Here is a 14,501-nt window from a genome sequence, read left to right as displayed (position 1 = left end):
TTCTCATCTTTAAAGACTATTAGACCAGCACAAGAAAAAAGTAAGGCATCTTTGTTACCATTTGAGATTTTTTATTTTGAGTCCATTTAGAGTTTCAGACCAGCACATAATCATTCTGGCAAGGATCTTTCTTCAGAAAAATCCTCAGACGCTTCCACTGGGATGATGGTATATCCCGGACTGCAGAAGACATTTTACAGACTTTAGCCACAACCTCTGCCACAATTACAGATGTATGATGAATGCCTTTGCATTATGCAACAAAATATAAAACCAAGTTGCGCTTCATACTGTATAGCACAAAAACAGTTTTCAAGCTAAATATTTAACAAAACGTTTTCAAACAAAATATCAATGCAGTAATTGTTCAAAATGAATATATATACAGTGTGTATATATATATATATATATATATATATATATATATATATATATATATATATATATATATATGGGACACTTTCTGGATACCAAATGTTATGTACACCTTTGTTTACCCTGCAAGGACACCTGTGTGAACTTGAGGGAGCTGACTTTATACATCTACAAAAAATCACCTTAGTTCTGAGAAAAGGAGTAGCATTTGTTGCAGATATTTTGTCTTCCAATGCAAGTAAATGTATACATATTTAAATGTTACTTAAAGGGAAAGTTCACCCAAAAATGGAAATTCTCTCATCATTGACTTACCTTCATGCCATTCCAGATGTGTATGACTTTCTTTCTTTCTGCTGAACACAAATTAAGATTTTTAGAAGAATATTTCAGCTTTATAGGTCTATACAATGCAAGTGAATGGTGGCCAGAACTTTGAATCTCCAAACGTCACATAAAGGCACCATAAATGTAATCCATAAGACTCCAATTGTTAAATATATGTCTTCAGAAGTGATACTGATAGGTGTGGGTGAGAAACAGATACATATTTAAGTCTTTTTTTTTTTTACTATAAATTCTCCTCCCTGCCCAGTAGGTAGCGATATGCACAATGAATGTGAATTAAAAAAACAAAAACAAAACAAACAAAAAAACAACAGAAGAAGAATGTGAAAGCTGAGATTTAGAGTAAAAAAGGATTTAAATATTGTTCTGTTCTCACCCAAACCTATCATATCACTTCTGAAAACCACTGGAGTTATAATGCCCTTTCCCACCTACAGTCCTGTTACTTTTCTCTTAGTAACTTTCTAGAGAACTCTTACAAGGAACGGGACACCCGAGAAGACTTTTCCCCTGTTGCATTCGCACTCATAAAGTAACCACCATAGCGACATCATCTTGTATCGACTATTTTTATTCTGATGTTATATGCATGCACGTTTCAAAAGCAACAACAACAAAATGAACAACAACGACGGAGGACACCGCGATCGGAGCTACACTTTTGTTTGTTTAGGGCTGTTTTATACAACTTTGGATGCATCTGAAAACTTAGTCAGCTGCCTTATCAGTTCATGGTATAAAAACAGTGTTTTTGGATGAATGGAACTCTCTGAATAGTTTAAAATCTATCTATATTGATTACTTTTAAACTGCCTTTGTGATTTCTGGAGCTTCAAAGTTCTGGCCACCATTCTCTTCATTGTATGGACCTACAGAGCTGAGATATTTTTCTAAAAATATTAATTTGTGTTCTGCAGAAGAAAGAAAGTCCTACACACCTGGGATGGCATGAGGGTGAGTAAATGATGAGTGAATTTTTATTTTTGGGTGAATTATTCCTTTAAGTGTCCAAAAAAAGTGTTCAAATACTCTTTGGGGCCACTGTGTACTAGAATTTAATAAGGTGCAAGTTACATGTATTAATTTACAAAAACACGTATTTTGTCAAATGGTGGTTTTATGCAATAAGCTCTTAAAGATGGCTGCAGGGCACACAAGGCTGCTTCCTTTGTCTACATTGACTGTTCATGTTTGTTATTTACAAAGATTAGTACAGAATGCAGTACTGTATAAGCTAGGGTGCAATGGCTGACAGCAACATGGATAAACATCTATTGATAAGTTTGCTTTTGTCATTGGTGCCCCAACTGGAAGATGTTTTGGGCCAGAATGACAATCTTAATATTCCAGACAATCACAGTCATACTGTTGTTAACTACTGAAAACGACCAAGAAATTTCCCACTGCATTCAGACTAAGTGAATACACTGATCAGCCACAACATTAAAACCACCTGCCTAATATTGTGTAAGTCCCCCTCGTGCCACCAAAACAGCACCAACCCGAATCTCAGAATATCATTCTGGGATGATTGTCTTCTCACCACGATTGTACAGAGCGGTTATCTGAGTTACCGTAGACTTTGTAAGTTCGAACCAGTCTGGCCATTCTCTGTTGTCCTCTCTCATCAACAAGGCATTTCCGTCCACAGAACTGCCACTCACTGGATGTTTTTTGTTTTTGGCACCATTCGGAGTAAATTCTAGAGACTGCTGTGCATGAAAATCCCAGGAGATCAGCAGTTACAGAAATACTCAAACCAGCCCGTCTGGCACCAACAATCATCCATGCGATTACCTAATCAGCCAATCGTGTGGCAGCAGTGCAGCGCATAAAATCATGCAGATACAAGTCAGGAGCTTCAGTTAATGTTCATATCAAACATCAGAATGGGGGGGAAAAAATTGATCTCAGTGATTTGGGCTGTGGCATGATTGTTGGTGCCAGAGGGGCTGGTTTGAGTATTTCTGTAACTGCTGATCTCCTGGGATTTTCATGCACAAGTCTCTAGAATTTACTCTGAATGGTGCCAAAAACAAAAGAAAATCCAGTTAGGGGCAGTTCTACGGATGGAAACGCATGTTGATGAGAGAGGTCAACAAAGAATGGCCAGACTGGTTCGAACTGACAAAATCTACGGTAACTCAGATAACCACTCTGTACAATTGTGGTGAGAAGAATAGCTTCTCAGAATGATATTCTGAGATGCGGGTTGTCTCTGTTTTGGTGGCATGAGGGGGACCTACACAATATTAGGCAGGTGGTTTTAATGTTGTGGCTGATCAGTGTAAATTCTATTACTAATTAGCCAAGAGTTGCAAAAAATAGGTCAGTTGGCTTGTGGGTTCACATGTTGTGAACCTGTACTGGAGGCCCTGACAGCAAATGTATATATGGGGAGTTTCCTGTTTCCTATATTTTTGTCAGTTTTATTTTACGTTTTGGTTCAACTGAATAACCTACAGTGAAACTACTGTATGTTTATCACCACTTTTTGCCTTTGTAGGCAATGACTGTGTTAACTATCCTTTAATGAGAGCCAAAGATGCAACAGAGATTTAGTTTATCAATCTATGCATTATTGCATTTGAACGTCCTCAATATGTACTGTAGACATGTACACTAGTGTTCACACATTGCAATTCTGCCTGATAAAGATGTTCTGTGTAAGCTCCTGCCCTCCTGCGGCACAAACTATGTACTACCACTGGGATGTTGTATCAGTTATCCGTGTTTTATAGCGATTCTGTTATACCCAGTTCTTTCATCAACAAAGTTGTAATGAAAATCTTTTCTTTCTTTCTTTTTTTTTTTTTTTTAAATGATGATGAGCAAAACACAATTTAACAAAACAGAAAACATTCTTGGAAAGCTCTTAATAGAAACCACAAATAATGAGCATGTCTCTGAGCAATTCAATTATTGTTAACATAAACTGTTTTAAAGACTTGTGATGCTTCCGAAAGCTTTTTACTGTTATCACTTTTGATTGCTCAATAAAGACAGGGTTCTTTGGAGAAATGGTTTAGAAGTAATCTTGTATTTCAGTAATTTTGTATAAAGTAAATTAGTCGTAAACTCAAAAGGTAGCCTTAAGACAATTAAGGTGACAAAATAACATTCTCTTAATGTCACTGACAGAGATCTCACCAGCTATTGTACTGTTAGTCAGTGATTATTTACTCTTTTTTTTTTTTTTTTTTTTACATTTGTCATAGGTTTTGGATTATTTTTTGTTGACAAATTCCACAATTGTCATGTTTTTCCATGACTGCAATTAAAGCCAGCAGTGGATTTGAAAGCCATTCTGTAAAAACAAAAATTCCATAATTCCTGGAAGATGTTCTGTTTGCTATAAAGGGCAAAGTATGAGAACACCATGTCTGTCTCTATTTCACAATGTCTGAACTCCAATAATTAGCTTAATTATTGGGGGGAAAACAAAATATGCGCTGTCATATAAGCATCACTTGTATTCTGTAATTCTAAAGCACATTCATTTTCACACCTATTAATTCTTTCATCACAATATTACAAAGTCAGAGTGGTGTAAAAATATATCTTTATTGAGAACAAAGCATATCGTACAAACTACAAAAAAATGTATGCAGCATTCCATAAATATATATATAAATTAGCATCCATTTGTATTAATACAAACTTATTCAATTCTACTGTGCAAAAAATTAAAATAGCACTTACAGACTGTGAGCTGTGATGAGGTCTGACACGCTGCACTCTTTTCATGATTAATCACTGATGAACAGATAGCTATAATGCAACACGTTCTGTGGACATACAAAAAAATAAAAAACGTGTAGGGAAATCTTAAAACTTCATCTCATATAGGTATCACAACATCTGGCAATATCATAGTTCATTAAAAGGTTAATAACTACATGCATAATGAAATATGCTTGTTCAACTCTAGTATCAAAGGCATGAGAGCAGAGACTTCTAAAAATTAACAAACCGTCTAACAGTTTTATCTGAAGACGACCAACTGTGCTTTTATCACTCAGCAGGACACTCAAATTTGTCAACCGGGAAATGACTCAGATCAGGACATCAGCTGAAAAATAGGCACATATATCCAGAATAAGTGTGTGATGCTTCTTGCTATGGTTGGGGTTGGTGTTAAAGTAAAAGAACCTATTAGAAGATAGGTAATCTATAACTTCAACAACTGACTCCAAGTGACAGATAAGAGATAGAACAGGTTTTTTTATAACCATTACTCTCCTTCATAATGGCTATTAAAATAAATAGTGCAGGTATAATATATTCAGAATGAACTCTTTAAAGAGGAAATTCTAATTGTGTTCAGTTTGGGCATCTGACTTGAATTTATATATATAAAAAAAAAAAAAAAACTTACAATAAGTAGTATTCTTAGTAAGATCAGATGGTAGAAAGCCTCTTGTAAGACCTGAAATAGCTTACAGCCATCATGTGGTAGCTTTTGCAGAGGCTATGAGAGACCTAAGCTACAACTAGGAACAATGAGCTAATGTTTTGGACTGCTGGACTTAATGTGGTCTTTTTTTTTATTACTCAGATGAGTGGGTAGGGGACAGTGGCTAGGCTACACAAAGAGATTATGTAAATAAAGCCAGGGGAGGGGCTAGAATGTTACCATGGAGACCTACAGTTACCAAGTTACCAGGCCCATTCCATAGCATCTGAGAACAAGCCAGTCAGTGAGCACTGTGGTGAAGATACAAGAGATATCATAAATATTAGAGACTACAGCTGTGTTCAGAGTGCTATCATAAATTGCAATAGAAATATATATTGTTGGATAAAATAATACAAATCACATGAACCATAAATAGATAATTCTATAATGTCCTGCATTTAATGTTTGCCAGTGCCCAAGCCCTTTTTGCAGAGAGCAAATGGTCTGCCAGTTTCCTCACAACTTTGGTCAATAAATGAGTTGAGCTGAATGGATGTACAGGATACATCATATCTTTTCTTATAATTATAATAAAAAATTTTTATAAGGCTATAAAAACAAAAGATGTTAGGCAGAATATTAAGGACAGACAAACCTCAGTCACCATTCACTTTCACGATACAGATAAAAAAAAATGCAATTAAAGAGAATGTTGACTGAAGCTATCTACCTAACATTTACTTAATATGTCCTTATGTGTTCCACTGAACAAAGAAAGTCATACGGGTTTGGAACTAAACGAGGGCGAATAAATGACTGAATTTTCATTTTTGGGTGACCTATCCCTTTTATGTACAATCTTGGGCTCTTTATCAAAACCTCACACTGCTCAAACAATACAGGAGCCTGTGAGACCCAAACATTAACATCCTTGTAATTGTGATAGAGCCCCGATTATGTCTTTAGAACTCAAATCCACCCCACTACAGTACTAACAAAGCACAGGAGAAAGTTTGTGAGCTGGGGACACTACATCATAAATTAATAAATAGAATTTATCTTACAGTTTTTTTCTGAATGCTTAAACACGAACAGTGATTCTTTAAGAACTATCTCTGAAACCACTAACACTTGTAGCCAATGCATTTACCAAGTGTGCCAAACTGAATGCACGTTTTCTGTTTAACATTCAGTTTGTAATTTTATAACACACTTTTTGCTAAACTGTAAACAACTCACTGCCATACACTTAGTTTACAATTTTTGTAAACATTGGTCTCTACATTGCTACACTATTTTGTCAATTGCCAATTGACATGTATGACAAAACTTTATTGCAAACTGCTATGCCCTGCACACAGAAAAATCCACAAGTGTTTTTCATTTATACTATCAGTGCATAGTTGACGCTTCGTGTGCTTATTCAAATGATGGTTTGTGTGTACTGTATTGACGCAAAAACACAATATTTTAAAAGAGTTTGAAGAGTTTTTCCAAGAACTGTTTGCTTTTGCAAGAGATGTATGTTTTGCTGGTTTGGTGTAAGGTTTTATGGTTAGTGTGTAGAGTTTTGAAAAAATAGCCTATAGTTTCAAAGATAGTACCTAAGCAATCAGAAAAATTTTTTATTTAATGTTAGGTTTTAAAGGGTACTAAAAGGCTAAATGTCAGTTTTGTAAAGCTTTAATTGGAATGTACAGCTCTGTCACACCGTAACATGTCTTTCCTTAACAGTGACCAACCATATTTCATTTACCCAACAGCTATACTAAGGTTTAAAGGATATTGTATCAGATTTCACAATACAGTTATGATTTAGCAATGATTTATCTTCAGTTGTGTATCTAGTAAACACTTTAAATTATGAACATTACAAATTAATGTACACATACTATATTATTTAAAAAGAATATGTTATTAACGTTCTTTTGGGCTGTTTACAAAGTCATTTTAAATGCTTGAATTATTTGAATACTGCGCTGACAGCTGAACTCCTGTATAATCTACAGTGTGTGATGCTGAAACTAATAGATACCATCAACTCTTTCTCCACATCTGCAAATATAATGCAGTCAATAGGTGTTCTAGATTTTATATATATTTAAAATAAATATGATCAACATGATCATCGTTGTTGCCTGGAGTAACTTACCAATTCATTTGTTTACATCACCAGTTGCCTCAACCTTTCATATGCTAATTTATGGGGATAGTTCACCCAAAAACAACTATTTTGTTATGTTGTTCTAAACCCATATGACCTTATTACCTCTGTGGAAAACAAAAGGAAACGATATGCAGAATGTTGGGGACTGACAGCCTCAAAACACCATTAACTTTCATTGTATGGAAAAAGAAAGCTGCTTTTAAATTGAATGGCGATGGAAGCTGTCAGTTCCTAACAAATGTTGTGTTCCATGAAAGAAAGAAATTCATAAGGCTTTGTAACAACATGAGTAATGATTTCAGAATAATTTTTGGATGGTGAACTATTCCTTTAAATACTAAATATATTCCTTTAAATACTAAATATATTTCTGTATTTTTCTTTAAAAAATCATTTTTGGAAACAAACATATACACATAAATATAAACATTACAACCAACGGTAAAAGTTCAAAACCATTTACTCTGGTGCTTGCTTTAAACTTACCTGAACCAGGTAGATTTTGTCTAATGCCCCAGTATGAGGCAAGCCCCAGTATGCCCCCTACTCACCACTAACACCAGAGCACAGGTCTGACTCTGAATCCTCACATCTGCCCTTCAGAGACATGAATGAGCAGCGTGTGAAGTGATGCAGCTGACTTTTTCCTAGCAAAGGAAGAAAGGTGTGTTCATTTTCTTCTGATGAGGCTCCTGGCAAGAGTTCAGATGGGCAGTACAGTAGGAAATGTTTGATTTTCTTTGAGGGTTTCTTCAAAACAGAGGTTCAATTTACCATGTAATGATCATCTGGATGTGTTTTTAAAATTTCTTTTTGAAAATAAATGTTTAAGTAAGCAAAACTATCAAACTCGCTTCGAGAGGAACACAATACTGAAGGCTAAAAACGCTTTTCACTTTTCTAAATCGCTTTCCTCTCTGATCATGGAAATCCTCTTCCTTCAATGATTTTCAATGGAGCAAAACAAACTCAAATCAGAAGAAATCAAAGGATGGAATAAACAAACGCCTGCTCCTCTGTGAAATGGAAATCATTGTTATAAGGTTTGATCGGCCTCTATAGTGCTGGCAGTTGTGCTGGCAATGCATAGTGTGAACAGCAGTGTGGCCGGCCATGTTACAGCAAGCCTGGATACTTCCGGCTGAGGAAGCTTGAAACAGCAGGAAACAGCCATCACGCCTGTGAGAATTCAATGACCCCAGTGAAGGTACTGAAACCGATATTTCAGTTTAGATGAAGGTCTGCGCAAACATCATCTCTCCACTGACTGCGTTCATCTCCGAGAACCGAACAGTGCTACATTCTCAACGCTTTGCAGAACAGCCCCCTTCTCTCTGATTTGTTTGAGGGTTGGGGGCAGCAGAATCCTTGGTTATTTAGCATGTGGGGGGAGGGGGGACACAAGGGTGGAAAACATAGATCAACAACAACATTGAGCAACAAAAGAGCGCTCTCCCTTTGCTCTCACTGCCATCCCCGATCCCGGGCCGAAAAACAAAGGGGAGAATTTCTCTTTCCTGAGCAGAAACAAGCAATTGAGCAACAATTCCTCCCGAAACACAACCGAAAAAAGCAGCAGCAGGTGTTCTTGAATTCATTTCCAACGAATAAACATTTCTCCCTCAAATGAAACAATTTATTGATAGCGTGATATAATCAAATGAGGGGCCAGTGCACTTTTTGTGTGTGTACAAACAGCCACGTCAGAGCTGTGCAAGGAGTGTGACCGAATCCTCTTTTCCCCCAATCAAGAAATCAGGTAAACACAGCACAAATCAAGAGTGTCATTATTTCCGTTTAAATACGGGAACTGTAAGCACAAAAACAATTACACAAGCAGGTAGATGCTCTCTCTGTGCAAGTACACTAACACTAAATGGAAAGCTCTTCCCCCTGTGCATCCAAAGGGCTCCTGCATCATTTCAAACAATCATTTCTGGTTCCAGCCATGTGAAGTCCACTTGTGGAACGGTCCATTTCCTGTCCTGTGAGGCTGTGACTGAACATACAGTATGTCCAATTATTCATGTACACATTCAGCTGTTATTATATTGTTAAATCACCAACAAATCAACTTTTAAAACACAATTTAGTGGGAAGAATATAAAAGTCATACATGAAAAGATGTTAGTTATTCATCAGATCAGTACACCGTAATTAGCTAAACAGACTAAGAACACAAACTCTATTTTTTCAGGATTTTAGAGAAAGAATAGACCGTTATTTTAAAACCATTTGAACAATGACACACCCAGGAATCACAACATTGTGAATTATTTCAAACATAACTGGGCTTTCAACTAAAATCATAATTAAATGTATGGTCTACATTGTCAACTAAGATATGTCAATAAAAATAAAAAAAATGTAGGACTGTCTTACAATTGTACAAAGTGCTGGGGCTTGATTTTTACATATACTTGGCATGTTTAGCTAATTAGCACTTGTGGTGCTGACAAAATCTTACGTTAAAGGCCATATGCACTTAAGATTAACTTGAGAATCCTATTAAACCTTGTTTATAAAGAGACCTTCATTAGAACAGCAGTATTAACAATATCACTGTTAGCTGATTATATCTGGGAAAAATTATGACAGTCCTATTGAAAAAATAAAATTAAAACCACCTTAAGCAATCAGATTATAATTATTATTTTCTGACAATCAATTACAATTGAAACTGAGACATTAAACAATCTCACTTTGAAACCAGAATTCAGCTTCATTCAAAACTCTTTGAAATGTAACCCAAAAATTTGAAAACAGTGAGAATACCTTTTTCTTTAAACACACAAGAATTTCCATGAAGTTATGATTTGGTCTATGGAGGGCTAAGAAATATCTACTTTACAATCAAAATTTGTTCACAATATATATTTTAAATGTGATAAGGTAAGTTATGGTGTTAACAAGTAGCCTCTTTTCTACTATAAATCAATATAACACTGATGACTTTCTTTTGGCTACATCTTCGTTTTTAAGCTGGATAAACCTCTGCAACAGGCTACTACTGTCTGTAACACTAGCATCAACATGCAGATCAATAAGTATTTGTTGTTATTTTTAGTTGCCTACAGAACTACAATATATACCTATATTACACTCTCCATTGTGAAATGATTGTTCAAAGCATCAAGACACATGAACCAAAGTTGAACCCCTTAAATCAGCTCAGTTGGTAACCACATAAATCAACATTCACAGAAATGATTTCGTACAAGCTGACTGTCTGATATCTGACTGAAATACATGAAGTATAACTAGTTAAAGTGATTCATGACTAATACCAAATTAAATGTTCCTATTCTAATATGACCAGTATCATTCCTTTTATGCAGGGTACAACTTAACAAAAACTAGACATCTGAATAAACTTGCAATGTAAAACAAACATATTGCCATAGAGCTAAATTTTACTATATGAAAGGGCCTTACAGTTTTTTTTCTCTCTCTCTCTCTTTTCTTTTTTTTTTTTTTGTACAGGTTAGGCAGAATAGGTAATAACATATGCCCTTTACTGTGGTACCACTTCTGCTTTACACAGCATGCAATTAAGAGACATTAAGAGAAGCTTGCAATTAACAATACTTTGGTGTGTGTTATGATTGTTAAGATGCTCCTCGAACTATGATCATGACCAGGAAGTCCTCTTCTGTTTTGGCAAGAGCTTTCGCAGATGAATCTAAGAACTGCTGAGAGAAATCACAGGGCGGAAAAGCGTGCAGGACCCCAGCACTGTCCTTATCTCTACTGGCCCCGACAGGTAAACTGATGACCCCAGCGGCTTGCTTTTGCTTCAGGTAGGAAACCAAGTTGCGCAGGGGCCTCTGTGTTGATGCTGCTGGGTCTGAAGACGAAGTCTCCTCAGAGATGCCTGGGACGGCCAGAAGAACCGCATACCCACCTGGGCCTGCGACTTTGATGCGGCGAGACACTTCGTCGATCTTGGGCTGGTCGAGGCGAAGGCGTTGTGTGATGCGTAGCTGACTGACCTTGCCGCCTGTGCTGCCGTCGATAAGGAGACTGGTGGCAACGCTCAGGTCTCCCTCTAGGAGGTGCATGCTAGCTGGGAAGTTGCTGTTCTTCAGGAGTAACATGCCATTCCAGGCCATGCTCAGCTTCCCCCCTGCATCTTGCTTTGAGGGGTTGCTGCCTTTGGAGCTGCCCTCAGATCGGTCTCTCTTGGAGGCACCTTTGGCTGAATCACCTAATTTGCGTTTTCTCTCTGCTGGACTAGCGCCGATACTGGACTCTGAGAGGCAGCCACTGCTTTTGAGGCGCTTCTCGCCGGGGGCTCTGTCCAGGCTGCTGCGGCTCTCTCGTGCTGGGGATGCTCGGTCGGCTCTCGCTGGCCGCTCAGAGTCACTGAAACGTCCGTCACGGCTGCTACCACCTGGGCTGCCCTCTAGGGAGGGCGGTCTGCGACGTCGGGCTGCCCACTCACTGCTGCTGTCAGGAGAGCACTCCAGATGTCTCCCATCCTCCATGAGGCGGCGTTTACGTGCAGGGTCCCTGCCTGGCAGCTCCCTCTCCAGAGACCACGCCTCTCGCCGTCGTTCACGTTCCAAGTGTTCGAGGGGCTCAAATGCAGGAGTTCTAACACGTTCACGAATGGCAGGTGCTGGCCACTCAGCCCCAGCATACAGTTCTCTGTCTCTGAAGTGCAGTGGAGGAGGAGTCCTTTCTCGGACTCTGATGGCCTCAGGGGTGGCACGATGGACGAAAGACTCGGCCACAATTTCATAGTGTTGCAAGGGGAGGGGCTGCAAGAACTGTTGCTGGTAGCGGTGCTCTGTGTCAGCAAAGTCCACCCTCAGCCGTCTGTCTGGACCACCAAGAGGAAAACCACGCATGTGCGTGCAGGCTGCCTGAGCGGCATCCAAGCTTTCATACTGAATATATGCCCAGGTGTCCCCTTTTCTGTAGTCTATAGTCCTAATAGTTCCAAAGCGATCAAATTCCCTTGCTAATGCAGTCAGAGGGACCCACGGTCCAAGACCGCCCACCCATAGCCGTGTGGTGGGGGTCGCTTTGCCATATCCAATTTTTATGGGGTTTCGGCCAACAACTTTCCCAGACATGCTTATTTTTGCACGATGGGCCATGTCCAAGTTCTCAAATTTGAGAAAGCCATAGGTGCTGCTTTGGCCACGAGTGGGTCTTTTAATGTCTACCTCAGTGATGGTCCCAAATCTTTCAAAGGCCCTCCTCAAATCGTTTTCAGTGACAGTAATATCCAAATTACCCAGAAACAGTGTGCGGTTGGCTCTCTGATCATCCTCTGGAGAGATAAAGTCCTCCTCGCGGAAAGGAGCGGCCCGCTCTGCAATGTAAGCAGGCCTTGCCCTTGCTTCATAAAAGGCAAATTCTCTTTCCCTTTCAAGCTCTCTGGGTAAGGGAGGGGGTGGGGGAGGAGGAAGCCTTCCGAGCGCTAACTGCTGTAACCTGTAGTCCCTATAGCCTAGGCCAGTTGGAGAGAGCGGCCTCTGCGTATGCAAATGTCTATGGCCTGCTACGACAGAAAAATGGTCCTTGTCAACTGGAGACCGACTTCTCCTTCTATTTAAATAGACCGCCTCGATTTTCAAAGGACGGTCATACAGCACCAAGCGGCCTCGTGCGTGCTTTGCCGCCCTAGCATCATCCGGTCTCCTAAAGTTCACAAATGCAATTCTCTCGTCGTTGACTCGGCTGATTTTAACACTCACGTCACCAAATTTTTTGAATTCGTGGAAAAGCCCATCCTCGATTTCCTCGTCGCTCAGCTGGGAGCCGAGCTCGCTGATTTTTAAAGTTTTGTACTCACTTTCGTTGGTGGGAAGCGGAGCGCGTGATTCCCCGCGCGAGTTGCTGCGGGCGGCTGCCTCTAAAGACAGACTCGAGGCGTGATTCTTGCTGCTCGAGCTTGCAACAGGGCTGGTGTAACCGTGATTATTTCCAGTCCGACTGGAGACATGTCCGTCAAAATCTCGACCATCTCGTTTGTCTCCGATCAATCCCCGTCTTGCAGTACCCCCTTCGCTTTTAGATGAACTATTGCCGTTGTTGCTTCCACCACCAGAAATCGAGATAACCCCCATTTTCTTACTGGTTGGGTGGCTTCCTCCCCTGTCTCGTATATCATCCAAGGCCCTTGAACGCTTTTTCACCGGCGACCGCTCTTTCCCCTTCATGTTAGATATCCTCAAGCTTTGCGCAGCTAACTATAAACTTTTTAACAATTATGCTACCGCGATGTCGGCGAATTTAAGTGAGAAATGTTATAATTTGTTCAGTGTCCCTGCGGTAAAACAACCGCATTCGCCATCTTGTCAAAGCTAAAACACATCCCGCCCACCGACTTTGATTGGCTTGAAGATCTGAGAAACGTCAACACTATTGGTTGTCGTGTCTGTCGATCGAGGCTGCCCGTACGCCCAATACACTCAGGGGGTCAGGAATTGGCTGGTTAGCAGGTTCCTGTTAGCACCTGCTGGTAGATACTGGAACTACACCACCTGATGGCAAATGGCATATTTCTCCATAGGCAGCCATTCAAAATTAGCCGTGTTTTATGACGAAATAAAAAAAATTCCAATAACCATTTTAGTATAAATTATTTCATTACATTATAGTATATAGTCATCAGGTTATGGATTGTTTTTGAATGGCTCTTATAAGCGTCAAATTGATTTATATTTTCCCCTATCTATTCCCATTGACGACTGATCAGTCACGTGACACCCGATCCCGGAACCGAGTGCCCATGAGCAACGATGGCAGTCTCCATTTCGCTAGCTTTCTGGGAACCCTGCGCTAGCTGTGCACAGTCATAGAGATGAATGGGGATGCTAACCTATAGCTCTCTCCATGTATTTAGTAACTCCATGAGTACACCATTTTAGCTCCAAATGTTAAATATTTATCTTAGCCCCTTCATAAACAGGGGAGGTGTCATTCAACGAACTTTCCCTCAGGTTTTAAGGAAATACACAGATATATTATTTACCTCTGAGTTTTATTCCATTCTTAAATCAAATGATACATCATTGTTAGTGGGAGATAAATATTTTGAAATTGAAAGTGTTTTAGAACGTTTCGTCTGCAATTGAAAGAGGTGTTTCGACTTACCTTACATTTAATTTAAATTAGAAATATATGATCTATAAAATGTGTTTGGTAAAATAAATGAAAAAATTAAAAATGTTGTAGTTCACTTTATGCCCAACAGAT

General features: G+C 39.1%; 1 protein-coding gene across 14 annotated transcripts; it reads right to left on the bottom strand.

Annotated features, from left to right (window-relative positions):
* Window positions 1-55: 55 nt before the first annotated feature.
* Window positions 56-13,600, bottom strand: LOC127424101 (RNA-binding protein 15-like). 14 transcript variants are annotated; one of them, XM_051668934.1, is made up of 4 exons: window positions 4,697-13,600; window positions 4,426-4,511; window positions 691-731; window positions 56-180 (listed from the first exon to the last, which is right to left on the bottom strand). In XM_051668934.1, the coding sequence occupies exon 1, from the start codon at window positions 13,460-13,462 to the stop codon at window positions 10,898-10,900; it is 2,565 nt and encodes an 854-aa protein (XP_051524894.1). In that variant the 5' UTR covers window positions 13,463-13,600; the 3' UTR covers window positions 56-180; window positions 691-731; window positions 4,426-4,511; window positions 4,697-10,897. The 14 variants fall into 14 exon arrangements, with proteins under 14 accessions (XP_051524894.1, XP_051524895.1, XP_051524889.1 ...); XM_051668935.1 differs by having other exon boundaries at window positions 691-728; XM_051668929.1 differs by having other exon boundaries at window positions 4,426-13,600.
* Window positions 13,601-14,501: the final 901 nt, after the last annotated feature.

The sequence above is a fragment of the Myxocyprinus asiaticus genome, chromosome 33 (assembly GCF_019703515.2).
Source record: "Myxocyprinus asiaticus isolate MX2 ecotype Aquarium Trade chromosome 33, UBuf_Myxa_2, whole genome shotgun sequence".
NCBI classification, from domain to species: domain Eukaryota; kingdom Metazoa; phylum Chordata; class Actinopteri; order Cypriniformes; family Catostomidae; genus Myxocyprinus; species Myxocyprinus asiaticus.
The sequence above is the reverse complement of the archived record's forward strand: the minus strand, read 5'-3'. Positions and strand labels throughout refer to the sequence as shown.

Coding starts and splice junctions, on each gene's coding strand:
- LOC127424101 (XM_051668929.1), bottom strand. CDS start 13,462: ATGAAGGGGAAAGAGCGGTCGCCGGTGAAAAAGCGTTCAAGGGCCTTG.